This window comes from Schistocerca americana, chromosome 1 (assembly GCF_021461395.2).
Source record: "Schistocerca americana isolate TAMUIC-IGC-003095 chromosome 1, iqSchAmer2.1, whole genome shotgun sequence".
Classification (NCBI taxonomy): Eukaryota; Metazoa; Arthropoda; class Insecta; order Orthoptera; family Acrididae; genus Schistocerca; species Schistocerca americana.
In genome coordinates this window covers 903055797-903077799 of record NC_060119.1, presented here as the reverse complement: position 1 = coordinate 903077799, position 22003 = coordinate 903055797, and the positions used below count along the sequence as shown (strand labels likewise).

Sequence of the window (22003 nt, the reverse complement as noted above, 5' to 3'; positions counted from 1 at the left end):
TTGTTTATGATGGATCTAGGGCAGTTTACTCATGCTGACAGTGTATTTGTTTAATGAGAGATTGCAGTTATTGGGGCCCCTAGGTATGATTATTCAGCTACAAGTATAACATTGTGTAATTTAAGATAATGTAACATTGTTAATGGTGGTTTGTTTCATATAACTCTTCATTTATTAAACTATTTTGAAAAGTGAAGTGTACAATGCTTTAAAGCTGACAATCTCTACTGGTGTAGAAATAACGTTATTTTGATTCACAACTTTTACACGATTGCAAAATAACTGCTGTGTGTACTGTGAAGAAAACGTGTCCCATGTACTGTGAGGAAATCACATGGTCTTCTAAGTATTGCTTGGAATCCAGATGCTGTATATTATACCATATCATCTGTATGGTACAATAGAGTTTATTTGCTGTTGTACCTGCTCTCATTCTTATGTATTCACTTTCAAAACAGAACTCTAGTAGGCATCTACGTGTGAAATTTTACATAGATTCCTTCATTCACTCTTGTCAGTTTCAAGGCATCAACTGCTGCCTAACTTGTTGATGCTATGCAATATAAAACCATAATAGGCAGGGGTATGCTTGCAAGGACCTTGTGATAAGCTGTGCAGTAAGATACACTACACTTAATTGACAGTAACGTCACTGCCTGTCAGCAGTAACCATCACCAACATGTATCCATATTAAATGCTACTAGACAGATGGAAGAGTGGTGCTCACTTTATGTGTGTTGTTCCATGAGAAAGAACAAGGTGCCATACAGATTTCAGGTAAAGCCCACATCCCTGTTTATTAGGCCATTCACAAGTGAGGTGAGGAGAGTATAATGTGGAAAAACTGAAAATAAGATGCAGGATGACGTTTGTTAAGATATCAAGGAAAAACTTATTTGATACCTGAGAGAGCTGAGTGAATAAAAACTGTGGAGGGAAAAATGAGAGCAGAATGTATCGAACAAATAATTGAGGACATTGGGACAAGTGATATTGGCAGATTGCATGAAACCAGGCAAAAGACTGATGACATACAAAAAACAGCAATATTTGTTGGGCCTGCTATGTGGAACATGGTGTAATATTCATATTAAATTTTGATATTAATTGCTGTGGAATATTTATTGAACCTTCCTCAAACTGGTTAGAATTCTTGCTTTGCTGAGGAATCCAAGTGGAACATGCATTATCCACTTTCAGATTTGTTGTCCAGCTTTTACAGTATCAGCCTTAAAGTATGCAATTATTCAAGATATTGGTAATGGCTAACAACTACTGCCACACATCTTTGTAAACAGACCATGTTAAAATGTTTAAAATATTGACCATGTAATTTGAAAGTGTTTGAACAAAGATATGTTCCTGTTTGAACTCCAGTAAATCTTTACCTTCAAAATTTAAATATTGTTCTTATAGTAATGCATTTGTTCGTCGCCTATTATACTTACTGTATCAATTAATAATGATACTTGCTCTGATAATTGCTGTGAAGCTGATAGTGCAACTGTTGTCTCTCTCTGGAGAGTCCCAATTTCTGAAGTTGTTTGGCAATTAATTTTCATACAGGTAAACCATTCATAAGTTATTTCTTGCTTATTAATTTTATCTCATTAATGCTGTTAATTATTACATTTTTACAGGTCCATTTAGAAGAGAAAGCATCAGAACACCTAAAAAAATAATCATGATGAAAGAACTTGTAGCACATAATGTTGGCAATAATATTCATCAGGAGCATATGAACCGAATAATTTCTTTACTAAACACAGGTAGCACAAGAGAATTACAGAAGCTACCAACTATTGGACCAAAAACAGCTTTAATAATTAATAATTACAGGTAAATATTTTGCACTGTTGGTTATGTTTAATTTGTGAGAGAGTGAGTTTGTACACATGTGCATGTCCACACAAGACAACTGCAGTCTGGTGGCATGTGTGGTGTAGGGGATAGCCAACAACTAATGAGTAGCTTCATTTTATTTTATTTTAATTAAGCTAGTGAGGTTCTCTTTCTGTCAAATTTCAGAACATGTTACTTTACAGAAGGTAGTGAGGTTCTCTTTCTGTCAAATTTCAGAACATCTGGTTCTTTACAGAATAAAACCAATCATAATGTTGCAGTTATTTTTCAAACACTTCCTGTAGGTTATTCGGGTGAATTCAGTCGTGTGCGTGCAAGCTTCCAAATGATGATCCAAATCTTTGGTAATGACGGCATTTGTTAATCATTGGCCATCATCCCAAGAACAACCAAGTGGATGCCTCTCATCCTTGGGTTTGAGTGACCTGCCCTTCCTTTGTAGCAGTCCCCAACTTCCAACTCTACATACTCCTCATGGAAGAAACTAATTGTGCAGAGAACTAGGGTAGTTTCCAGTACTTGTAGGTGTGTTTATTGCCAGTAATGAGAATTTTGCCTCCGGGGGGTAAGCTCTGGCCCACTCATCTGTGATACAATTGTAGCTTTTCGTTTCTCAACTGGAACCATAAAATTAATGTTTCATCACATGAAAAATATTTGTTATTGCTTAATTTTGTTTTGATCCATTTCAGAAACTTATCTGGGGAAACATTTGAATCAGTAGACGACTTAAGAAAAATTCCTGGTTTAAATAAAAACTTTCATGAGAAATTTGCCCTGGTAAGTGTTTAACATAAAGTAACATTCTTTTTGTTTTTTATCTGTTGTGTGCCACATGAATTGAAAAATCAACTTCATAGTACAGTATTTTGTTCATGCAGTGTAATTTAGTTTCTTAATCTATAGTGTTACTAGCAGAGAAACCTGGTGTATTTTTTTATAGCTGTCCCACCAAGCCTGTCCCACACAACATATGGCCTTGTGCTTGATATTTATGATGTCATATCTATTAAACTAAGTGTTATACAATGATATAATTGTGTTGGTACATTCAGCAGCATGTGTGGATACTGTCTGCAGAATGTGTTGCGAATGGAGTTAGTAGCAACAAAGTAATAAACTAAATGTCATGCATTATGCAGCCTTTTTTATGCATCTCACTGTTCTTAATGTCACACCTCCTGAATTATGTGTTGTACAATGATATAATATGCGCTTACATTCAGCGGTATATGTGCATGCTGTCCGTAAAATGTGTTGTGAATACAGTTAGTAGTAAAGAACTAATAATTTACAACGTAATGCCTTATGAAATACTTTTACTGCATGAACTTTAGAAAAGTTGTATGTGATAAACATTTTTCCTTTCATCATTTTGTCGGGTTTGTCAGTGAGAAATTTTTTATCAAAATAGTGAAGTAATCTGATACGCCGTTTTGTTACCTGAAAAGATGCATGTATTACATACCACGTAATTTTTATGTAGTTTACGTGATTATAAAATACATTTTAATTACCGGTTGTGTACGTTGAATAGAATACGAAAAGAACCAGAAGTTCAGAGTTCAAAAAGTGTTTGAAACAGATGTAGAATGGGCGTGCAAAACGAACAAAACGATCAACAACTTGATACTGATTACTGAACTACCTATGAGCAGTCGGCAGTGGAACTGCAACGAGTGGCCACACGCAAAAGGACGAGTCCGACCGAGTGAGACCGAGACAGGCGGGAACGAGACCGCCGATTGCGCTCTCCCACTCCAACTTCAGGCTAAGCGGCTCGCTAGCATTTTTGGACCCACACAAACTGGCTGACTGCTTTATATTAGCGGCATATATTATTGGCAATTGAACTACAGAATCATAAATGATCTCGCTATCAGCACAGGAACTTAGCTTTGTCATGTAGGATCCTTTTGCCATAGTATTGCTGTCTATGTTGCAGTTGAAACTGATGCTGAAGATCTCGTAGCCTCTGCTATGGTACTGCAACCGCCGCTGCACAATGAATCGCCGTTGAATATGTCGCTGCTAGCTGGAACCACGTGTACTTGCAGGATGCATACAAACCGGGAGATCCAAGAAAACCCAGGAATTTTTTATTGTTTGAGTTTTCAGTTAAATTTTTGTAACTTTTAACTGGTGAGAACCAGTACTGTAACAAAAGATATTTCTGTATCTCGCTATTACAGAATAATACTGGAGCAATAAAACATGAACGAGAGAAAAAAACAAAAATAAAACAAGTTGCAAAGGAAATGCGTCATATACAATAACAGAACACAGTTCTTATACAAGTGTCTACCAACAGCAAATTGACTCAAAGGCTTTAGAAAGCCTATGCACTGCTTCATAACAATAAATTGCCTCCGATGAGCGTGACGTCACAACTGATTAGATTAGAACAAAATTTTGAAAAACACAACCTTCAGTCGCGAACACAATTTGTAACGTAGGTTTCGGTGTCACAAGGGACACCTCCTTCGGACAAAATTAAAACTAAATGTTACAGCATAATGTACCAAAAAATACAAAAGCTGCGGTCATACCTCACAGCATTAGATAGAATTAAAATAAAATGCAACAGAGGTGCAGGCCCCTAGGGGCTGCCATGTGTCCTCTGCTACAGTCAACACAAAACAAACATCATGCGACTTGTGCGCCGCGGCAACTTCAAGACAATACCGCCACCTGGTGGCTAATTGGTAAAACAAGCTATTCTGTAAACATCTCTCGTAACTGCAGAGCGGGAAATAAACACCTGAACGGTGTATATGAAGTAATTACAGTAGCGGGATACTGCATTATATAAAATACAACTAATGAATGACTGGCTGTAGTACAAAAATTCCAGAACAAATGCATCAAGAAGACATACGAAATAATCCATTAAATGACATTACTGCTTGCTATAATAGATACGTTATAAAAACCAAAAAAGTTTTTTTAATTTACGTATATGAGCCGTAAAAAGTAAAAAGAAAAGGTATCTCTGAATCTGCAGGAAGTAGTTGGTACATCAAAGTGTTAGATCTCGTCAAGCAGCGGCTTTACACCGTTGAAATAACTTCTTCTGCGCAACTGCATCTGCTCGTTGAGAAAAAGTCCATCATTCGAAACTATTTATATTCTCGAGGAAAAAGACCTTGTTTCCCAAAGCGCCTAGCATCCAGCGCACTTTGGTCTATCCAGTATTGCCCTGGTTCAGAAATAGCATAGATCCGGGACTGATGCACAGAGCAGTCTTGAATTGTAGTGATGAGGTGGGTAGTCTTCACATGACCCGTGTTTACGTTTAGTGATTTTGCTGGTTCCTCTTCTTTTATTGCTCTCATGTCAAATGAAAACTTAACGAATTTCTGTGGCTGGGAGCTATCAAGTGAATTAAAATACATTCAAATAATTACGGAAGGCTAAAATATGTTATTAATTTCAGATTTGATTTTATTTCCACCTTTCTGACAGTCAAGCATTAATCGCCTTGCAGAACAATGAAGTTATTTTTGTCAGTTAGCTAAAGAAATTTGGCTTGGATTACTCTTTCCCACTGAGGCAGTCAATTTATTCAAAACGAAGTGTTTAATTCTGCACTATTGGCTAGTTTCAACTGTTCGCTGCATTTCAAGTGCACGTTTTCATCTAGCACCTATGGCATTATGCCGTAATAAAGAACCAAACATGAGATAATACAGTACTAGTGCTTCAAGAAAATTTACATCCGAATCTGGACTTATGAATGTGCACTTTAAGCCGAATTTTACTATGATTCACGAAATTCCGTTGCTCTTGGGCATCCTCTAATATCTTCTTTCTTTTATGACATAATGTAAGATCTTTTAATGTTTCACACGTACGAATGTACGGGCTTCTTGCATTATCGTAGCTTCGCGAGCACGGCACACCTGTTATCTGGCAACTGCTAAAACGAACCTTTTAAATAGTTCGCAGGAAAATATTGCGAATGGTTGTTTGAAAAGCGTTACTTTCAAAGTAAATTTCCATATACCCAAGATGATCTATGTGCGAGAATGTACTATGAATTTCTTAAATCGCAGAGCATTTGACTCATTTAAAAATCAACTCTGAGGACGACTATTTAGAATAATTTCGACCACAGGAGATAAGACATTTATGTCGTTACTGGCACATTTGTGTGATGTATCTTAAAACGTAAGACATGCAAAAAAGTTCAACATTATATGTGAAAGCTTACCTTGTCTTGCAGCTTATTAACCTCCGAGACCATTATGTTACTTGAAACTTTTCTTTTCTTGTAGCAACACTATGTACATAAATTTAAAGCATTAATTTTTCCTATTTGTGTGTTTATGCTACTTAACAGTGATGTTGCTGTTGACTGACCACATCATGTGTCCTATGCTCTGAGTAGCTTCTGTCATAAGCTGGCGAGATCACGTGACATGAGCTATGACTGGCTTACAAAAGTGCATCGCAATCTCGATTTCAGTGCGAAAGTATGCAGTGTACATATTGCTGCACATCAGACATCTTTCCAAAATGTGTGTGGGTTTTTTTTTTTTTCTAAAGTGCCGAGAAATTCTATGTCGGTGCATCAAACCATAACCATTCAAAGAATTGATAAGTTTTACAGCCGCGGGGAGAAGTATACTGTCGCTTAACACGGAAAAAGTGTATTTACATGTGGGAAGAAGTGTATTTTTAACCGGAAAATCCTGGAAAAATCCAGGAATTTTTTTCCTCGGCCACGTATACACCCTGTCTCGATGTTGCCTCTTCCTTCATATTACTTTTTTTTAATCACGCCTAACCACTGCTAACACTTGGTTTACACGACTGTTGCAAAATTCGTAGCTCAGAGCCCCCACACAAACTGCCTAAACTGCCACAGACTTAGGACCATGGTCACAGAATGTCTTTAACTGTGAGAATTGCAATTGTAATTTCGCAGCTATTAAAGAAATGTAATAGTCAGTCCTGAACCAATCCCACATTTGACTTTTGCGAGAGGTCCTGCCTATCTAAGTTCAGATAATACTTTTGGAAACACCTTGCAGAATTCAAATCCAATTCTAAACTTTCCAGAGTTCATATTCTGCAACTAACACTTTCCAAAATCCAATCCTGTTCCAATTCTTTGCAGGATTCTTATCCCTCGACTAACACTTTCCAAATTCCTATCCTGGACAAACCTCTAATTGCGAGCTAACATTCCAAAGAAGTTCCGGCTCATAAGAGGTTCCTCTTCGTCAAAATGTCTTGGCTCAAACTCGACTAGGGCTTGAACCGCACGTATCGCATTACACGCTCTAAATTAGACACTTGTGACCCTTGGATAACTTGTCTGGCTGATGGGAAGTTTGTGAAACGCAGAGTTAACATATTGTATAATAACAGTAATAATAATATCGGGAACTAAATTCACGACCCATAAATGATTTAGGCCACACAGTTACGATTTGGTGTGAACAATGTGTATTCAGAAAGCAAACTAATAGCGAAAGTTGTTGTATTTAGAGTTATGTTACACTCAAGCGCATATCCATCAGACACAGTTCAATCATTCACAATCTCATCGCAAAATACAAGTTATCTACATGAAAAGTTAGAGTTCACACCAGGTGCGCGGCTGCTCACCACTCAAGAGACTAAGTCCCATGATACCACACAACACAAAATTTTGTAAGTCGTTTCACTTCCAAGCTGCTGAAAGACCGACTGTCCGCTTTCGCATTTCAATCCGAACTATGCCTTTCTGCCCGTCCCCGGCCGTGTTTTCCACGCGCTGAATATCCTCACTCAACTGTCAAGGGCAGTTCCCTTTCGTGAAGCCGTCCATCTGATTGGCTACAGCGTATTCTACATTATTTTACATTTTAACATATTTAAATAATCAACGCTTGACTACTTTCACATTATAAATAATGTAACAATAATATCCATTACATAATAAATGTTAAATTCTTTTACATAAAACCAATACAATTTCCTTCTTTCTTTAAATGCCATGGCCAGTAACCTTGCATCGATGTGCTTTCTGATAAATAAATAAAGAACAAAAGTAAGTCAAAAGTTGAGTCACCACCAACAGAGCTACATGGCATTACTCTGTGAGAGACTTTGCAGGAGTTCGGAATATAAATCATGACAGTGGCACAATGCCTTGTGACATGGAACTTCATATCCCCACCTGTTCTTTATTTTCTGATCAATTTCTGAAAATTTATTCCACAGTCAGACTCTGAACTGGCTGCTTTAGAATAGAGTGGCACTGTACAGCTGTCTAAGCTAGGGAAGTGGATTCCTTTGTAGATGCAATAAAGGGCAATTTAGAAACTGGTTAGCTATGGTACATTTGTAATGTAAAAATTTCTCTGAAACATTGGTCAGGGAATAATGTGGCAGTAGTTAACTGTTCTTTGTCTTATATCATTTCATCCTTCTGATAGGTTTAGCTCAAAAACTGTCCGTCAGGAATTCTATGGAACTTGTTGACTTTGTTGGTGTTGTAAGGAATCTCAGAAATTTGTTTAAGTCTGACTCATGCATTTGTGAACAAGCTGTCTAAATGACGTTTCTGGCATTGAACGGCATACACATTCAAGAATTTTCTGAGTTCATTTGCATTTACTATACTTTTTTTCCTTTTGTGCTGTATAGTCTTCTTTTTCTTGCATAAATAAATACAAATTTTCAGGAAATTATTTAATGGCACACAAGGAAGTTCAATATAATTTCCAATTTCATTTTCTGAATGCAATCTTTTCAGATAATACTGAATGTGTATGGGACAACATGCCTGTCGAAAATTACCGTTGTGGAATGTTGGAACACATACCTTGCCTGATCATGGTTATATACAAGACACCAGTCGATCTGCAATGCTAGCCTCATCCATTACAGACAAGAAGAAGACACTCGAAAACCCACTCTAGGGAGTCCTGATCTCTCCCCATGCAATTATTACGTCTTCGGTCCTGTAAAAAAGATTTTGAAGGGTCGACAATTCCAGTCAGTTGAGGGTATGCAGCAGGCAGTTATGGACTTCTTCATGTATTAGGACACAGTGTTTTACCAAATGGGTATCTTCAGCTTGGTGTGCTGTTGGATTAATTGCCTCTATGCTCATGGTGATTTTGCATGATTGTCATACTGATCTGGACTGTATAGCCTTCAGACAGACACTCTTTGATCACCCTGTTTATTTTAAAGCAGTATTCGCAAACTTTTTTTTTATTGTTGTCTGCTTCAGTGAATAAAAGTATCTCCAAAATATTCCTGTAAATGGTATGGTCATTAGAGATGAAGTACATTCAGAGTTGGACAAGGATGGAGAAGGAAACTGAACGAAGCTATGCAGTGGATCTTGCCTGATATTCGCGTGAAAAGATGTCCAGGCAAGATTTTAGCTTTCCTCCTACCAAATACAGGCCCAGTGTTTGTACCACTGTAAAACAATCTTTGCATTCAAGAAAAGACACTGTTTATGATCCACAGCTACTCTGAAATTTTTTGCTGACTGCAAATTCCTAAACATCCCCTGTATTAGGTATTGATCTACTACACTAGAGTGACATACAAAAATATGTACTGGACCAGGACTCGAACCTGGATTTCCAACTTATTGCGAACAGTCGCCTTAACCCCATCGGCTATCTGTGCACACTCCCTCAACAGACCCTGTAGATTGTCAACAGTGTCTGTTCTTTCAGACATACATGCAAGTATTACAAGCCTAGGCAGGCACATGATGGCAACAACATTGGTCTCGATCCCTCGTTATCCCATTCTCTCTGTTGCAGCCGTCCAAGCAATATTGCAAGCAGTAGATGATGAATCTAATTGCCTACAGTATAAAGATTTAGATTGTGTGATATATGGAACAACTTACTATACAACAGAGTAAAGACTATGACATGGGAACAAAACAGAGCAGGAAGTGCTGCTATGGAAATTTTGAGTAAAGATGAAGAGGTTGTGTACAGAGATCGTGATGATGTCCTCCAGAGATGGGAAGAATTTCTAAAAGAGCTATACGTCACAAATAGCAAACTAGAAACTCTGGAACTTGAATCACACAACAGTGTAAGTGATGACGAGAAAGGACCAACCATCATAATGGAAGAAGTAAAGTCTGCCATAGCTGCAATGAAAAATGGCAAAGCGGTAGGTACAGATACGATACCGGGAGAAATATTAAAATGCTTGAACCAAGATGGAATGAGAAAAATATTGAGATTATGTAATAAAATATATGACAGTGGTGAATGGCCTGAGGACTTTCTGACAACAGTAATGATTCCATTACCGGAAAAACAAGGAACCAAGAAATGCAGCGAGCACAGGACAATCAGCCTCATTTCACATGCAGCCAAAGTGATGTTAAGAATAATTTAAAAAAAGGCTTGAAAAAGTAATGGAGGAGAATCTTGGCGAGGAGCAGTTTGGCTTTAGACAGAATACGGGCACCAGAGATGCATTAGGGCTCCTACGAATCTTGGGAGAAAGGTTTATTGAAAAAGGAAGAGACCTATGTGCTTCATTGATCTAGAAAAGGCATATGACAAAGTGGTTTGGGACAAGCTGGCGACTATAATGAAGGAAAAGAGAGTGCACTGTAAAACCAGAAGACTTGTAAACTCATTATATTTTAATCAAAAGTTTCAATTAAAGTGAGAGGAGAAAGTACAAACTGGATCAGACTAGGAAAAGGAGTAAGATGAGGATGCACCTACTCTTTTCAACCTCTACTTGGAAAATATGATTGACCAATGCTCATTAGATGACAAAGGCGTAGAAATTGGAGGAAGAAGAGTAGGGTGTTTGAGGTTTGCTGATGGCATGGTCCTTCTAGTCACAGGGGAAAAAGAATTACAGGATTTGGTGGACACCATGAAACTAATGGAAAAAAAATATGGAATGAAAATTAACACAAATAAAACAAAAGCATTGGCAATAGGAGGAAATAAGCAAATAAAAATTATGCTGAATGGAGAAATACTAGGACAGGTGCAAAATTTTAAGTATCTTGGAAGCAGGATAGACATCGACTGGAAGTGCACCACAGAAATTAAAACAAGGATAGCAATGGCAAAAGAAGCATTTTATAAGAAAAGGGGAATTTTCTGCAGCTGTCTGGACAGAGAATTCAGGAAGAGACTCGTAAAATGTCTTATATGGAGTGTTCTTCTATATGGCGCTGTGGACTATGAGGAAGAAAGACAGAGAAAGGCTGGAGGCTTTTGAGATCTGCTCATGGTGGAGGATGGAAAGAATAAGTTGGATGGACAGAGTAAATATTAAGAGGTATTGAGAAGAGTGGGAGAGAGAAGACAGTTACTAGATGTAATAAAGAGAAGAAAAAGAAATTGGATTGGGCATATATTTAGAAAGAATGTCAGACTGACAAAAACAGTTTTAGAAGGTTATGTAGAAGGGAAAAGGAAGCGAGGAAGGAAGAGATTCCAGATAATGGATGACATGATGGATGGTACAACATACAGCAGCCTTAAGAAGGAAGCAATGGATCGCAGAAAATGGAGAGGCAAAGGACCTGCTAACATAGCAGATAACTGATGATGGTGATATATGGAAGTTTATGTCAGTCCGGGCTTGCACTTTTAGCTGAAGTGGCTGAGTTAGATACTAACTCAGAGCAAAATTGATACATCTTTTCGAATGCTCACCATACCACCATGCAAGCACAGGCATGAAGGGACTCCATTTAATATTTACAAAAAATATGGGTGTTGGCGTCAGTTTAGAGTGGCACTTCCCCTCCATTACTTGCCAATTCCCCTGCTTTCCCCATGGGTGTCCAGCTGTTTTCGCATCTATCGGTCATGTTATTCTGCACACACTATACTTAAGATAAACATGTATAAAAGTATGCAACATTAGCCCAGTTTTCAGAATGATTAACTCCTTCTTTGGGCAAGGGAATAAGATAGGTAGGGAAAGGATTAAAATGGTTCAGTAGATCACTCACTTCATAGGATGAGAGGAACCTTTCTGATTTGAGAGGAGACATAAAGTAGAAGGTACCAAAAGAGTAGGTGATCAAAGAGAGTAATATGGCAGCTTCAGCACAGTTGCAATGAGGTCAGAGCAAAAAATAAAGTTGCCTATGTTAAGCTTGCCAGCATGTACATCCTAAGTCACTGAATTAATGAAGCTGGTGCAGAATATGTCACATTCATTGACTGTAGTGCAGCAAAACATGTCATGTCCGTATCACCAAACGCGTTGCACTACACATTATCTCGTGTAGTAATGCATCAGTTTAACGGGCTGGCTGTTGCAAAACCCACTTTGTTCACATTTCAAGAACAGTCTGTTTAACTTCTACATTTCAATGCATATACAGAATGTCCATAGAAAGTGGGAGAATTTTCATGTCTTAAGTTTGGTAGTCCTGGTCAAAGCTGCTGCATCAGTGGTAGGTAGAATCAAAAAGTTCAACGTATTGAGAACTTTGCTCTTGAGAACCAAAAGCTATCAGTTACCACCCAAGAGCTGAAGTCTTTTAAAAGTACCATCTATTTTGTTTTCATAATCAATTTTTTGATTAATTGAACATATCTTCAGCAAAATAGAAATTATAAACAGTACAGTGTCATTTACTTGAAAACACTTTTCAGTGCAGTATTCTTTCTTGTGTTTTGTGTATTACAGAAATGATAGATAAATAATGAAAAAAAACTTGTTATGTGCTTTAAGCTGACCCTTACCAAAATATTATGGGTTACTATACTGGGTCAAATGAATTTCGTATTGGAAACCCAATGTTTTGTCCCCATCTGTGGAGGAGGACATCTTGAAGAGGGTTCTACTTCTCTCGAAAGTCCAGTGCGCACCTCAGCTCGCTTCTGATGGAAGCAAAGGGATGCAATTAAATGGATTCTGGAATCTAGTGCTGAAGGAGATGTGTGCCATTTTTTACATGGTGGATGAAAGTAACCAATAACAACTCAAATTTTGAAAACATGACCTCATGCCTCTGTGAGTGAGCATATGGAAATACTATTTTACTTCAGTCTGTAGTGAACCAGTGTGTGCATCAGACCTTTGAAAGAGCTACAGCACACCTCCAAGACATCACCCACAGATGGGGCGAAACATTGGGTTTCCGCAGAAATGAAAGTGTATATATTACCCTTAGCACCTTAAACTGATTCAATATTTCGTGTGTCAAATACCTTTTAGGTTACCAACACAATCATTAATTTAGAGCAGTGACTTCAATGTAGAAACTTGTAATGGGATTGACAAAATAATTAATTTATAGGATATCTTTCATAGCAGAGCGCTCCCAGGAAATATCATCCGTACTGTAGTATTATCAATACTAGCATTACTATATATGGTAAACTCTCCTATGGGTCATTTCCATGTCAAGTAGCCTAAGGATCCCCACTCAACCCTCTCCAAGTGTGATGCAATTTTTGCAAGATGCCTCTACAGGTCTCGTGTGCAGCCATTACAGCTTTACAAATAATATGATGGGGCCACTAGCCTGGCTTATGTAAAAGCCAGTTTTCCATGTCATGACAGACACAAATAAATCACCAAGTTTGCTTTACTGTTGCTTATGTTGTAAGGGGACTCCCATCATGAAATTTGGGAATTCTGCTCAAATTCTTGGGCATAACAGCCTAGCTGCTGAACATGTGTCCAGTGTACAACAGATTTATCATAATTTTCTCTCAAAGTAACTCACAATTCTTTTCATGATAAATTTGGATCATGTTTTGGCAGATGATAGAATGATTTTTTTGCTGCTAATTTTTTCATCATGTGCAAGTAGCCAACATGTCATAAAACTGTGCAAATGGCTTCTAGATTAGTCATATAATTACTGAGTTCTTCAGTATGAAATAATGAAGAACCTAGAGTAGAATAATGATAACATAATAAAGGGATAGATTGCTACGTATCATATAGAAGTAACACATGAGTTGCAGACAGGTGCAACACTACCACACCCTGCACTCCGACATGTACAGTCCATAAACCCAAATAGCCAAGATGCCCATTATGGCGAGTTATTGTGCTCCCAGTGAGAGAATCTCTGCTCCTGTGGACCAGCACCTTCAGCCTGTTACCCACAACCTAACCCCCCCCCCCCCTCTTTTTATAACAGACACCAACCATTTCATCCACCGTCTTTCTACAGTTCCTGTTCCTTTACTACACAGCACCCTGCTGATCACTGTTGATGCCACCTTCCTCTATTTTAACATCCCTAATTTCCATGGTCCTGCTGCTACTGAACACTTACTTTCCCAACTGGCTCCAAACACACAACCTCCTTCGTGGTCATAGTGACCAACTATATGTTCTCCCACAAACACATCTATGGTAGAGCAGTGGGCACACACGTCACTGTCCTATGCCAACCTATTCTTTGGCCATCTTGAGTAATTGTTCCTAACCATCCAGAATCCCAAACCCCTCACCTGGTTCATTGCTGCCATTTTCATGATCTGGACTGAGCAAGAGGACACTATCAAATTCCTCCAGAACCTCAGAACCTTCTCCGCCATTCATTTCAGCTGGTCGTCCTCAGCACAAAAAGCTGCTGTCCATGATGTTGACCTTCACCTGCAAGACAGCTACATCGTGCCTCCATCCATGTCAAACCTACCAACCACCAGAATTACCTCCACTTTGACAGATGCCACCCATTCCATACTGAGAGGAGGAGGAGATAAGTGTTTAACGTCCTGTCGACAAGAAGGTCGTTAGAGATGGAGCACAAGCTCAGATTAGGGAAGGATGGGGAAGGAAACCGGCCATGCCCTTTCAAAGATATCGTCCTGGCATTTGCCTGAAACAGTTTAGGGAAATCACAGAAAACCTAAATCAGGATGGCTGGAGATGAGTTTGAATCATCCTCCTGAATGCGAGTCCAGTGTGCTAACCATTGTGCCACCTTTCTCAGTCTGTTCTGAGAAGCCCCTTCCATTCAGCCGAACCATCTGTAACCATCACATATATAGTGGCGAGCAGTCCATCTCCAAACACACCATGGGTCTCACTGAGGCCTTTCCATGCCAAAATTACACTCCGAACCTTGCACAAAAACAGATATTCCGTGCCTTGTCTCTCCAGTCACCTACCAGCTCCCACATCCCCACCATCCAGCCACAAAGGACACTCTCCCCGTGACTCGGATCCACCCTGGACTGGAATAACTAAATCACAATCGCCACCAGGGTTTCAACTATTTCTCATCATGCCCTGAAATGAGGAATATCTGTCCCACCCCTCCCATAGTGGCATTCCGCCACCCACCAAACATACACAATATTGTTATCCATCCCTACTCCACTACTGTTCCCAAGCCCCTGCCTTATGGCCTGCAATTGATATAGATGCAAGCCCTATTCCATACATCCTCCTGCTACCACCTACTCCAGTCTGGTCACAGATGCCACCTATTGCAATAAAGGCTGGTCTATCTGTGAAACCAGTTATGTGATCTACAAACTAAGCTGCAACCACTGTACTACTTTCTATGTGAACGTAGCAGCTAACAGGCTGTCTGTCTGCGTGAATGACAACTGACAGTCTGTGACCAAGAGACAACTGGACCACTCAGTTTCTGAGCATGCTGATCAACACAACATGCTTCACTTCAGTGACTGCTTCACAGCATGCACCATTGGAATCCTTCCTACCAGCACTAGCTTTTTTGAATTTTGCAAGTGGGCAGTCCACCCTGTAACCCCTTGGCCTGAACCTTTGCTAGTCCCTGTTCTTCACCCACCGGTAACCTTCCCTGCTCCCAGTCCAGCACCACACAGTCTTTTTCCCCTCATCTGCATCTCTCATTCCCTCTCCTCCCCCACAAACTTCCCAGTTACACTCGGGGGCAACCCCAACTCCCATCTCTCCCCTCCCCATCATGTCCCTGCATGCTGCCAAAAACAGCAGTACATCTTCCCTACACTGCTATCCCTCACCTTCCCTGCCATAGCTGCCTCCTTATCCCCACCATCCACAGATTCTTCTTCCATCAGGCACCGATAATGTGCTCAGTATAGACTTAGTGGCCTGAGATAGTGGTCATATGTATGTGAGTTGTGCTTGTGTCAATGTATGTGTGTTTTCTGTTTTAGAGAAAGACCTTTTGGCCTAAAGCTCAAACATATAGCAGTCTGTTTGTTGTGCCTGTCTGCAATTCGACGTTTCCTCTATATGCTGAGTAGCAAACTACCCTTGTCATAATATTGTCATTATCCAAGAATAAAGTCAATTCAAATAATTTTTTCATCAATTTTGTCTAATTTTAAAAAGGCTATATTTTGAAAGGGTCACCTTAGATTTGATTTTTCTTTCCAGCATTGAAAAGAGCTCATTTTGTTTGATCAGGACAAGTTTGTTTCATTTGTTAGACAAACCAGTAAATAATGAAGTTCAAAATGTCCTGTGGTGACTATTTTGAACAAAGAATGTGTGGACTTTTTGAATCTGAGTGTTTGAAAATTATGTAAAATCTGTTAAAGCTGCTTCTAGTTGCCTCTTATTTTCATAAAATGAAAATTATATCGCTCAGCCTATGATGCTGAAAAACATTTATTGTTTCTCACTATTTTGGAATTCATCATGACACTTTTCACCATCTGTGAACACACAATTATTATTATTGTTATTATTATTACTATTAGTATTATTTTACATGTGCCATTTATGCATTGAAAGAAAGTCAAGTAGAAGTTAGAATCAGACTGTAGCTTCACAGACTTTCAATTCAACATTTCATTGCAGTGTAGCATTGATTTTGCAGATATTTCTGCAAATCACATGACATTTGCATCTCGAAAAGGATTCAGAAAAGTAAAAAAATTTTCAGCAGAGCAACAACAATTACTTAAAAGAAAAATGAATTACTGTCCTGCTGAAAATATTCGAATCTTTTTATCACGTAGCATTGCTTTAGATAGGTATAAACTGCTGTAAAAGTACTGTTCTTATCCTTTTGATGTAAAGAGCAATATGAAACCTGCTGAGAAATTGTGCCCACAATATTGAAAACTGAAAACAATTTGGGAGGGGGGGGGGGGGATGTAACAGAAGCCAGCCTCACAGTCAGAAGATGAAACAGAGGAAGTACATCCATCAGAATCACTGAATCGCTCAAGACAAACCTAACTGGTACAAAGATCTCTCCTCTGAAATTTCAAATGGTGTCAATGAGCAACTTCATATGTCATTCAAAAAATGAAATTGAAGTAGCAATTAAACATGAGTTTGCTGTTGCTAGGGGCTTTGATCCAAAAGATTTTGAAACACTTAACATAAGTAAAGTATGTCCTGATGGTGTCATACACCACTGTCACAGTGAGATGTGAGGAAGTGTGGCCATTTAGCGTTTCAGAGCTATAGCATGTACACACGACCATCTTTTACTGGAGGCACCCACATCATTTTTAACTACCATAAAGATTTTATACTTGACATACAAGTTGTTTGATGAAGTTGTGTGCAATATATGCCACTGATGATGGGATGTATCCCCAAATAAAGATACCTTTTATTATGAATTCATATACTATGTCTTACATGTATTTGATGAGCATTGCTAATATTGTAGGATAATTTTGTTGTATTTTTCATTGTCATTTAATTCAACATGCTACACTTTATGTAACTAAATTCCCATGTTATTGTTCCATTAGCAATGTCACAGGGAACTATAAGTTGAGTTGACAGTAACTCAGTCTTACTAAGATCAGGATCAGTGTGGAGAACATTTTCTTTTGTGTATATGTATTATGTATTTTTGTTTTGGTGACAGTCTAGATGTTGTTGAGGATTTCCTCACAATCTATAAACGGAACAAAAAAGATGTTATGTATGTTGGTAGCCCCTTTCCCCTTTCATGAATGTATCCTGGAATTTTTTCTAGCAGTTAGAAATTCATATGTGCGCAAAGGCTTGCCAGATGTGAGAGTCATGGTGAGTTTGCTTGCACTTTGTGTTACGTACTAAATTGTAGACTACCTTAAAACTATCAGTTTTCTGATGGATTTGATGTGACCTAGCATGAATTACTTTCCTGTGCCAACCTTTTCATCTCAGATTAATGCTTGCACCCTACATCCTCAATTATTTGTTTGATGCATTCCATCCTGTGTTTTCCCCTACGATTTTTACCCATTACAGCTCCTTAAAGTGCCATGTAAGTTATTCCTTGACATCTTGCATGTGACCTGTCATACTGTTCCTTCTTCATGCCAGTATTTTCTGTATGTTTCTCTCCTTGCCAGTTCTGTGAAGAACCGCCTCATTTCTTATGTTATGAGTCCACCTCAGTGTCAATATCCTTCTACAGCACCACATCTCAGGTACTTCAATTCTCTTCTCTTCCAGGTTTCTAACAGTTCATGACTGACTTCCATACAATGCTATAGTCCAAGTGCACATCTTAAGAAATTTCTTCCTCAGATTAAGACAAAATTTTGAAACTAGTAGAATTCTTCTTCCAAGGAAAACCCACTTTGGTTGAATTTATCTACTTTTTATATCCTTAATTTGGTTGTCATGTTATTTTACTTTCCAGATACCAGAATTCCTTTACTTTGGTGCCCCAATTCTGATGTTGAATTTATCACTAATCTCACTTCTGTTAGTCATCATTACTTTTGTTTTTCTTCATTTTATTCTTAGTCCATAGTGGTTGCTCATTAGACTTAATATTCTCATCAGGCCCTGCAATTCTTCCTTACTTTACAGAAAATAAAAATACCATCAGTAAATTTTATCTTTGGTATCCTTTCACTCTGTATTTTGACCCCACTCCTCAATCTTTTTTTGTTTAAATCATTACTTTTTCGATTTATCGACTGAACAGCAGGTACGAAAGACTACATCCCTGTCATATATTTTTTGTAATTCGAATGCTTAATACATTGTCTTCTATTCTTATTGTTCCCTCATGGTTCTTGTTGCCACAGTAGAGTGCATTTAGGTGTCTGTATGATTGTGAGTGTGAATGAGTGTAATATTGTTGGACAAAGAGCTAGTGCTCAAAAGCTACTTTGGATGCTATTTTCTGTTATGTGTTACTGTACTCCACGCATTGATCTGCTATAGGCGAGTGGTTGCCTTTCCCTTATTTTCTTGAGAAATTCTAACATGTTGCACCATTTTATATTGTCAAATGCTTTTTTTTTTTTAGATAAATAAACCCTACGAAGTATTTAAAATTTTCTAAATTTTCTTTTCCACTCTTCTATAAAATATTTTTGTCAGTAATTTGGGTGCATAATCCATTAAAGTCATTGTACAATACTTCTTGCACTTTGCTGCCCTTGTTATGTATGGGGTTGCGTGGATGATATTTTTCTGAAACACTGTGGGTATGTCACCAGTCTCATAGATTCTACTAACCAACTTGAGTAGTAATTTGATTGCCTCTTTCCCCAGTGATTTTAGAAATTATGAAGGAATATTATCTGTGCTGTTGTCTTATTTAATAGCAAGTCTTCTAAACCTCTATTACACTTACATTATAGAAAAATTTCGTACTACTACTTTTGGATCTCATGCTTGAGAAAGGCCTATTTTGTTTTATCTAGCAAACAGTGACAAAATAGACGTAATCAGATCGAGAAACCACACCAGTTTTGGGCACTATTTGTATTAAAAGCTTTTTCGGTATTAGACAACGACATTTCAGTTTTTCCTGTAGCTAAACGTTTGACAAACTTCGTTGAGGTTCTAGATTCTTTCGCGGAAAGGAAAGCGTACCATTTAAAGCTGTAGCAAGAATAGAGAGAAAAAAGCGCTAGGACCTAAGGATTGAAGAAATGTGTACTGTCTTGCGTGTGTCTTGTCTTTACTGGTTTAATGTATTCTGTATTTAATTTTATGCTACACAAATCAGCAAGGTATTGGCTTAGAGGCAATAAAGAGTGCCTGTTGTCCCGGTTACAAATAATCCCACCCAGTGTTAATTGTGAGCCCTTTTTTTAAGAGGGGCAGAATGTAAAACAGGCCGACTGGAAGCAGGAGAGGCATCCCAGGACATTTTAATTTCCACTGTTCTGAATATAGTTTGATGGCATCCATTACAAAATATACACGTTCAATTCCACAGAGCAAAAAACAGTGACATGCGGTAGAAGAATGCTGTGTGAAGAGGCATGGCACTGCACTTTGGCACACTTAAGACCTAATAACATTTCTTACATTTCCATGAACATATATGCTTTATGTATCAGATTCTTCAGAAAAATGTGCACTACAAAATGAACATATATTTGGAAAGTCGAATTTTGTAAATTGTTGAGATGCTATCTCAAACGCTCGAGCGAGGGGGGGAATGGAGGCACCACTATCTAGGATTGCCCTGGTTCGGAAATTTCGTAGATCCGGGAGTGATGCGCAGAGCAGTCTGAGCTATAATGGGGATGTGGGTAGTGTCCACGTGGCCCGTATTTACAATTAGTGATTTTGCTGTTTCCTCTGCATTTACTGCTCTCATGTCAAATGAAAACAAAACGGAATTCTTTGGCTGGGAGCCTTCAAGTGAATTAAAATACTTTAACATAATTATGGAAGACTAAAATATGTTATTAGTTTCAGATTTTATTTCATTTCCACCTTTCCGACAGTCAAGCATTAATCGCCTTGCAGAATAGTGAAGTTATTTTTGTCGGTTCGCTGAAGAAATTTTTTTCGCAGAGGCAGTCAATTTATTTGAAACGAAGTGTTTAAGTACACATTATTGGCTAGTTTCGACTGCTCGCTGCATTTCAAGCACACGTTTTCATCTTCTAGCACGTATGGCATTGTGCCATAATAAAGAACCAAATATGAAATAATACAGTACTGGTACTCCAAGAGAATTTGTATCCAGAAAACCACACTGAAAAGCTTAATATCAGGTCAAGGCCTACTTCATTGGGAATCTGGACATACAAGTGTTCATTTTAGTACGGTTCACAAAATTTGAGTATCCTCTGGTGTCTTGTTTCTTTTATGACATATGATAGATCTTTTAATGTTTCACACGTATGAACATACGGGCTTCCTACGTCTTTGTAGCTGTGCAAGTGCGGTGACGCCTGTTATCTAGCGCTCTCTGGCAACTTCTGAAATGAACCTATTGCTAACAGGTTGCTGGAAAATATGGGGAATGGTGGTTTGAAAAGCATTACTAACAAAATATACTTCCTTTTATGCAAAATGAACTATGTGCGAGAATGTATGATGAGTTTCTTAATCTCAGAGCATTTGAATCTCATTTAAAAAACAGCTCTTTGATGACAAGCCATTTAGAAGAATTTAGAGCCCAGAATATCAGGCATTTATGTCGTTATTAAAAATTTAATTGGCACATTTGTGTGATATGTGTTAAAGTGTAACATGTGCAAAAAATGTCAACATTATAAGTGAAAGCTGTGCTTTTCTTGTAGCAACACTATGTATATGAATTTAAACCATTAACTTTTGCTGTTTGTGTGTTCGCGCTACTTAACAGGGATGTTGCTATTGGCTGTCTACATCACGTGTCCTATGCTCTGAATATCCACTGTCATCAACTGGCAAGATCACGTGACGTGAGCCATGATTATCTTACGAAAGTGCATTGCAATCTCAATTTCAATGCTTCGGAAAGTAACATGGTGATGTTTGGTGGAATTCGAGTTTATACTTTCTTAGTATGAAAATACGCAGCTTACATATTGCAGCACGTCAAAGATCTTTTCAAAATATATTTTTTTCCCGTGAGTTTCATTTTATAAAGTGCCGGGAAATTCTGCGCTGGTGTATAATACCATAACCGTTCAAAAGTTGATACGTTTTACAGTTCTGAGGGAAAGTATAATGTCACTTAAATCACCCGAGAGAAAGTGCATTTTTAACCGGGAAATCCATGAAAAACCCAGGAATTTTTTATCCTTGTTCGCGTATACACCCTGTACTACAGCTCAAAATGGACTTTCTTATGAAATGTAAGTAATCCAACTCGCTAAATGAAAAGTTTTGTGAAATAAGTTGTGATAAATCTTTAGCTGAGAACTTCTCATGTAAGCTTTCAAATTCATTACTGTTCACAATTCCAAGCTTTGAACTGCCACTGCTTTTAGCTTCAGATGGCAGTGAAACTTTTTAAATGTAAATATTGGTTTTTCCTTGCAGCAACTA

At 38.2% G+C, this 22003-nt stretch overlaps 1 protein-coding gene across 9 annotated transcripts in view; it reads left to right on the top strand.

The window, feature by feature from the left end:
- The window catches only part of LOC124614989 (kinesin-like protein Klp61F), a 290420-nt gene that overhangs the window by 265880 nt on the left and 2537 nt on the right, over positions 1-22003 (top strand). For all 9 annotated transcript variants that reach the window (XM_047142998.1, XM_047142997.1, XM_047142989.1 and 6 more), the window contains 2 exons: positions 1642-1840; positions 2557-2644. In XM_047142998.1, coding sequence (XP_046998954.1) covers positions 1642-1840; positions 2557-2644 — 287 coding nt within the window. The remainder of the gene's footprint in view (positions 1-1641; positions 1841-2556; positions 2645-22003) is intronic.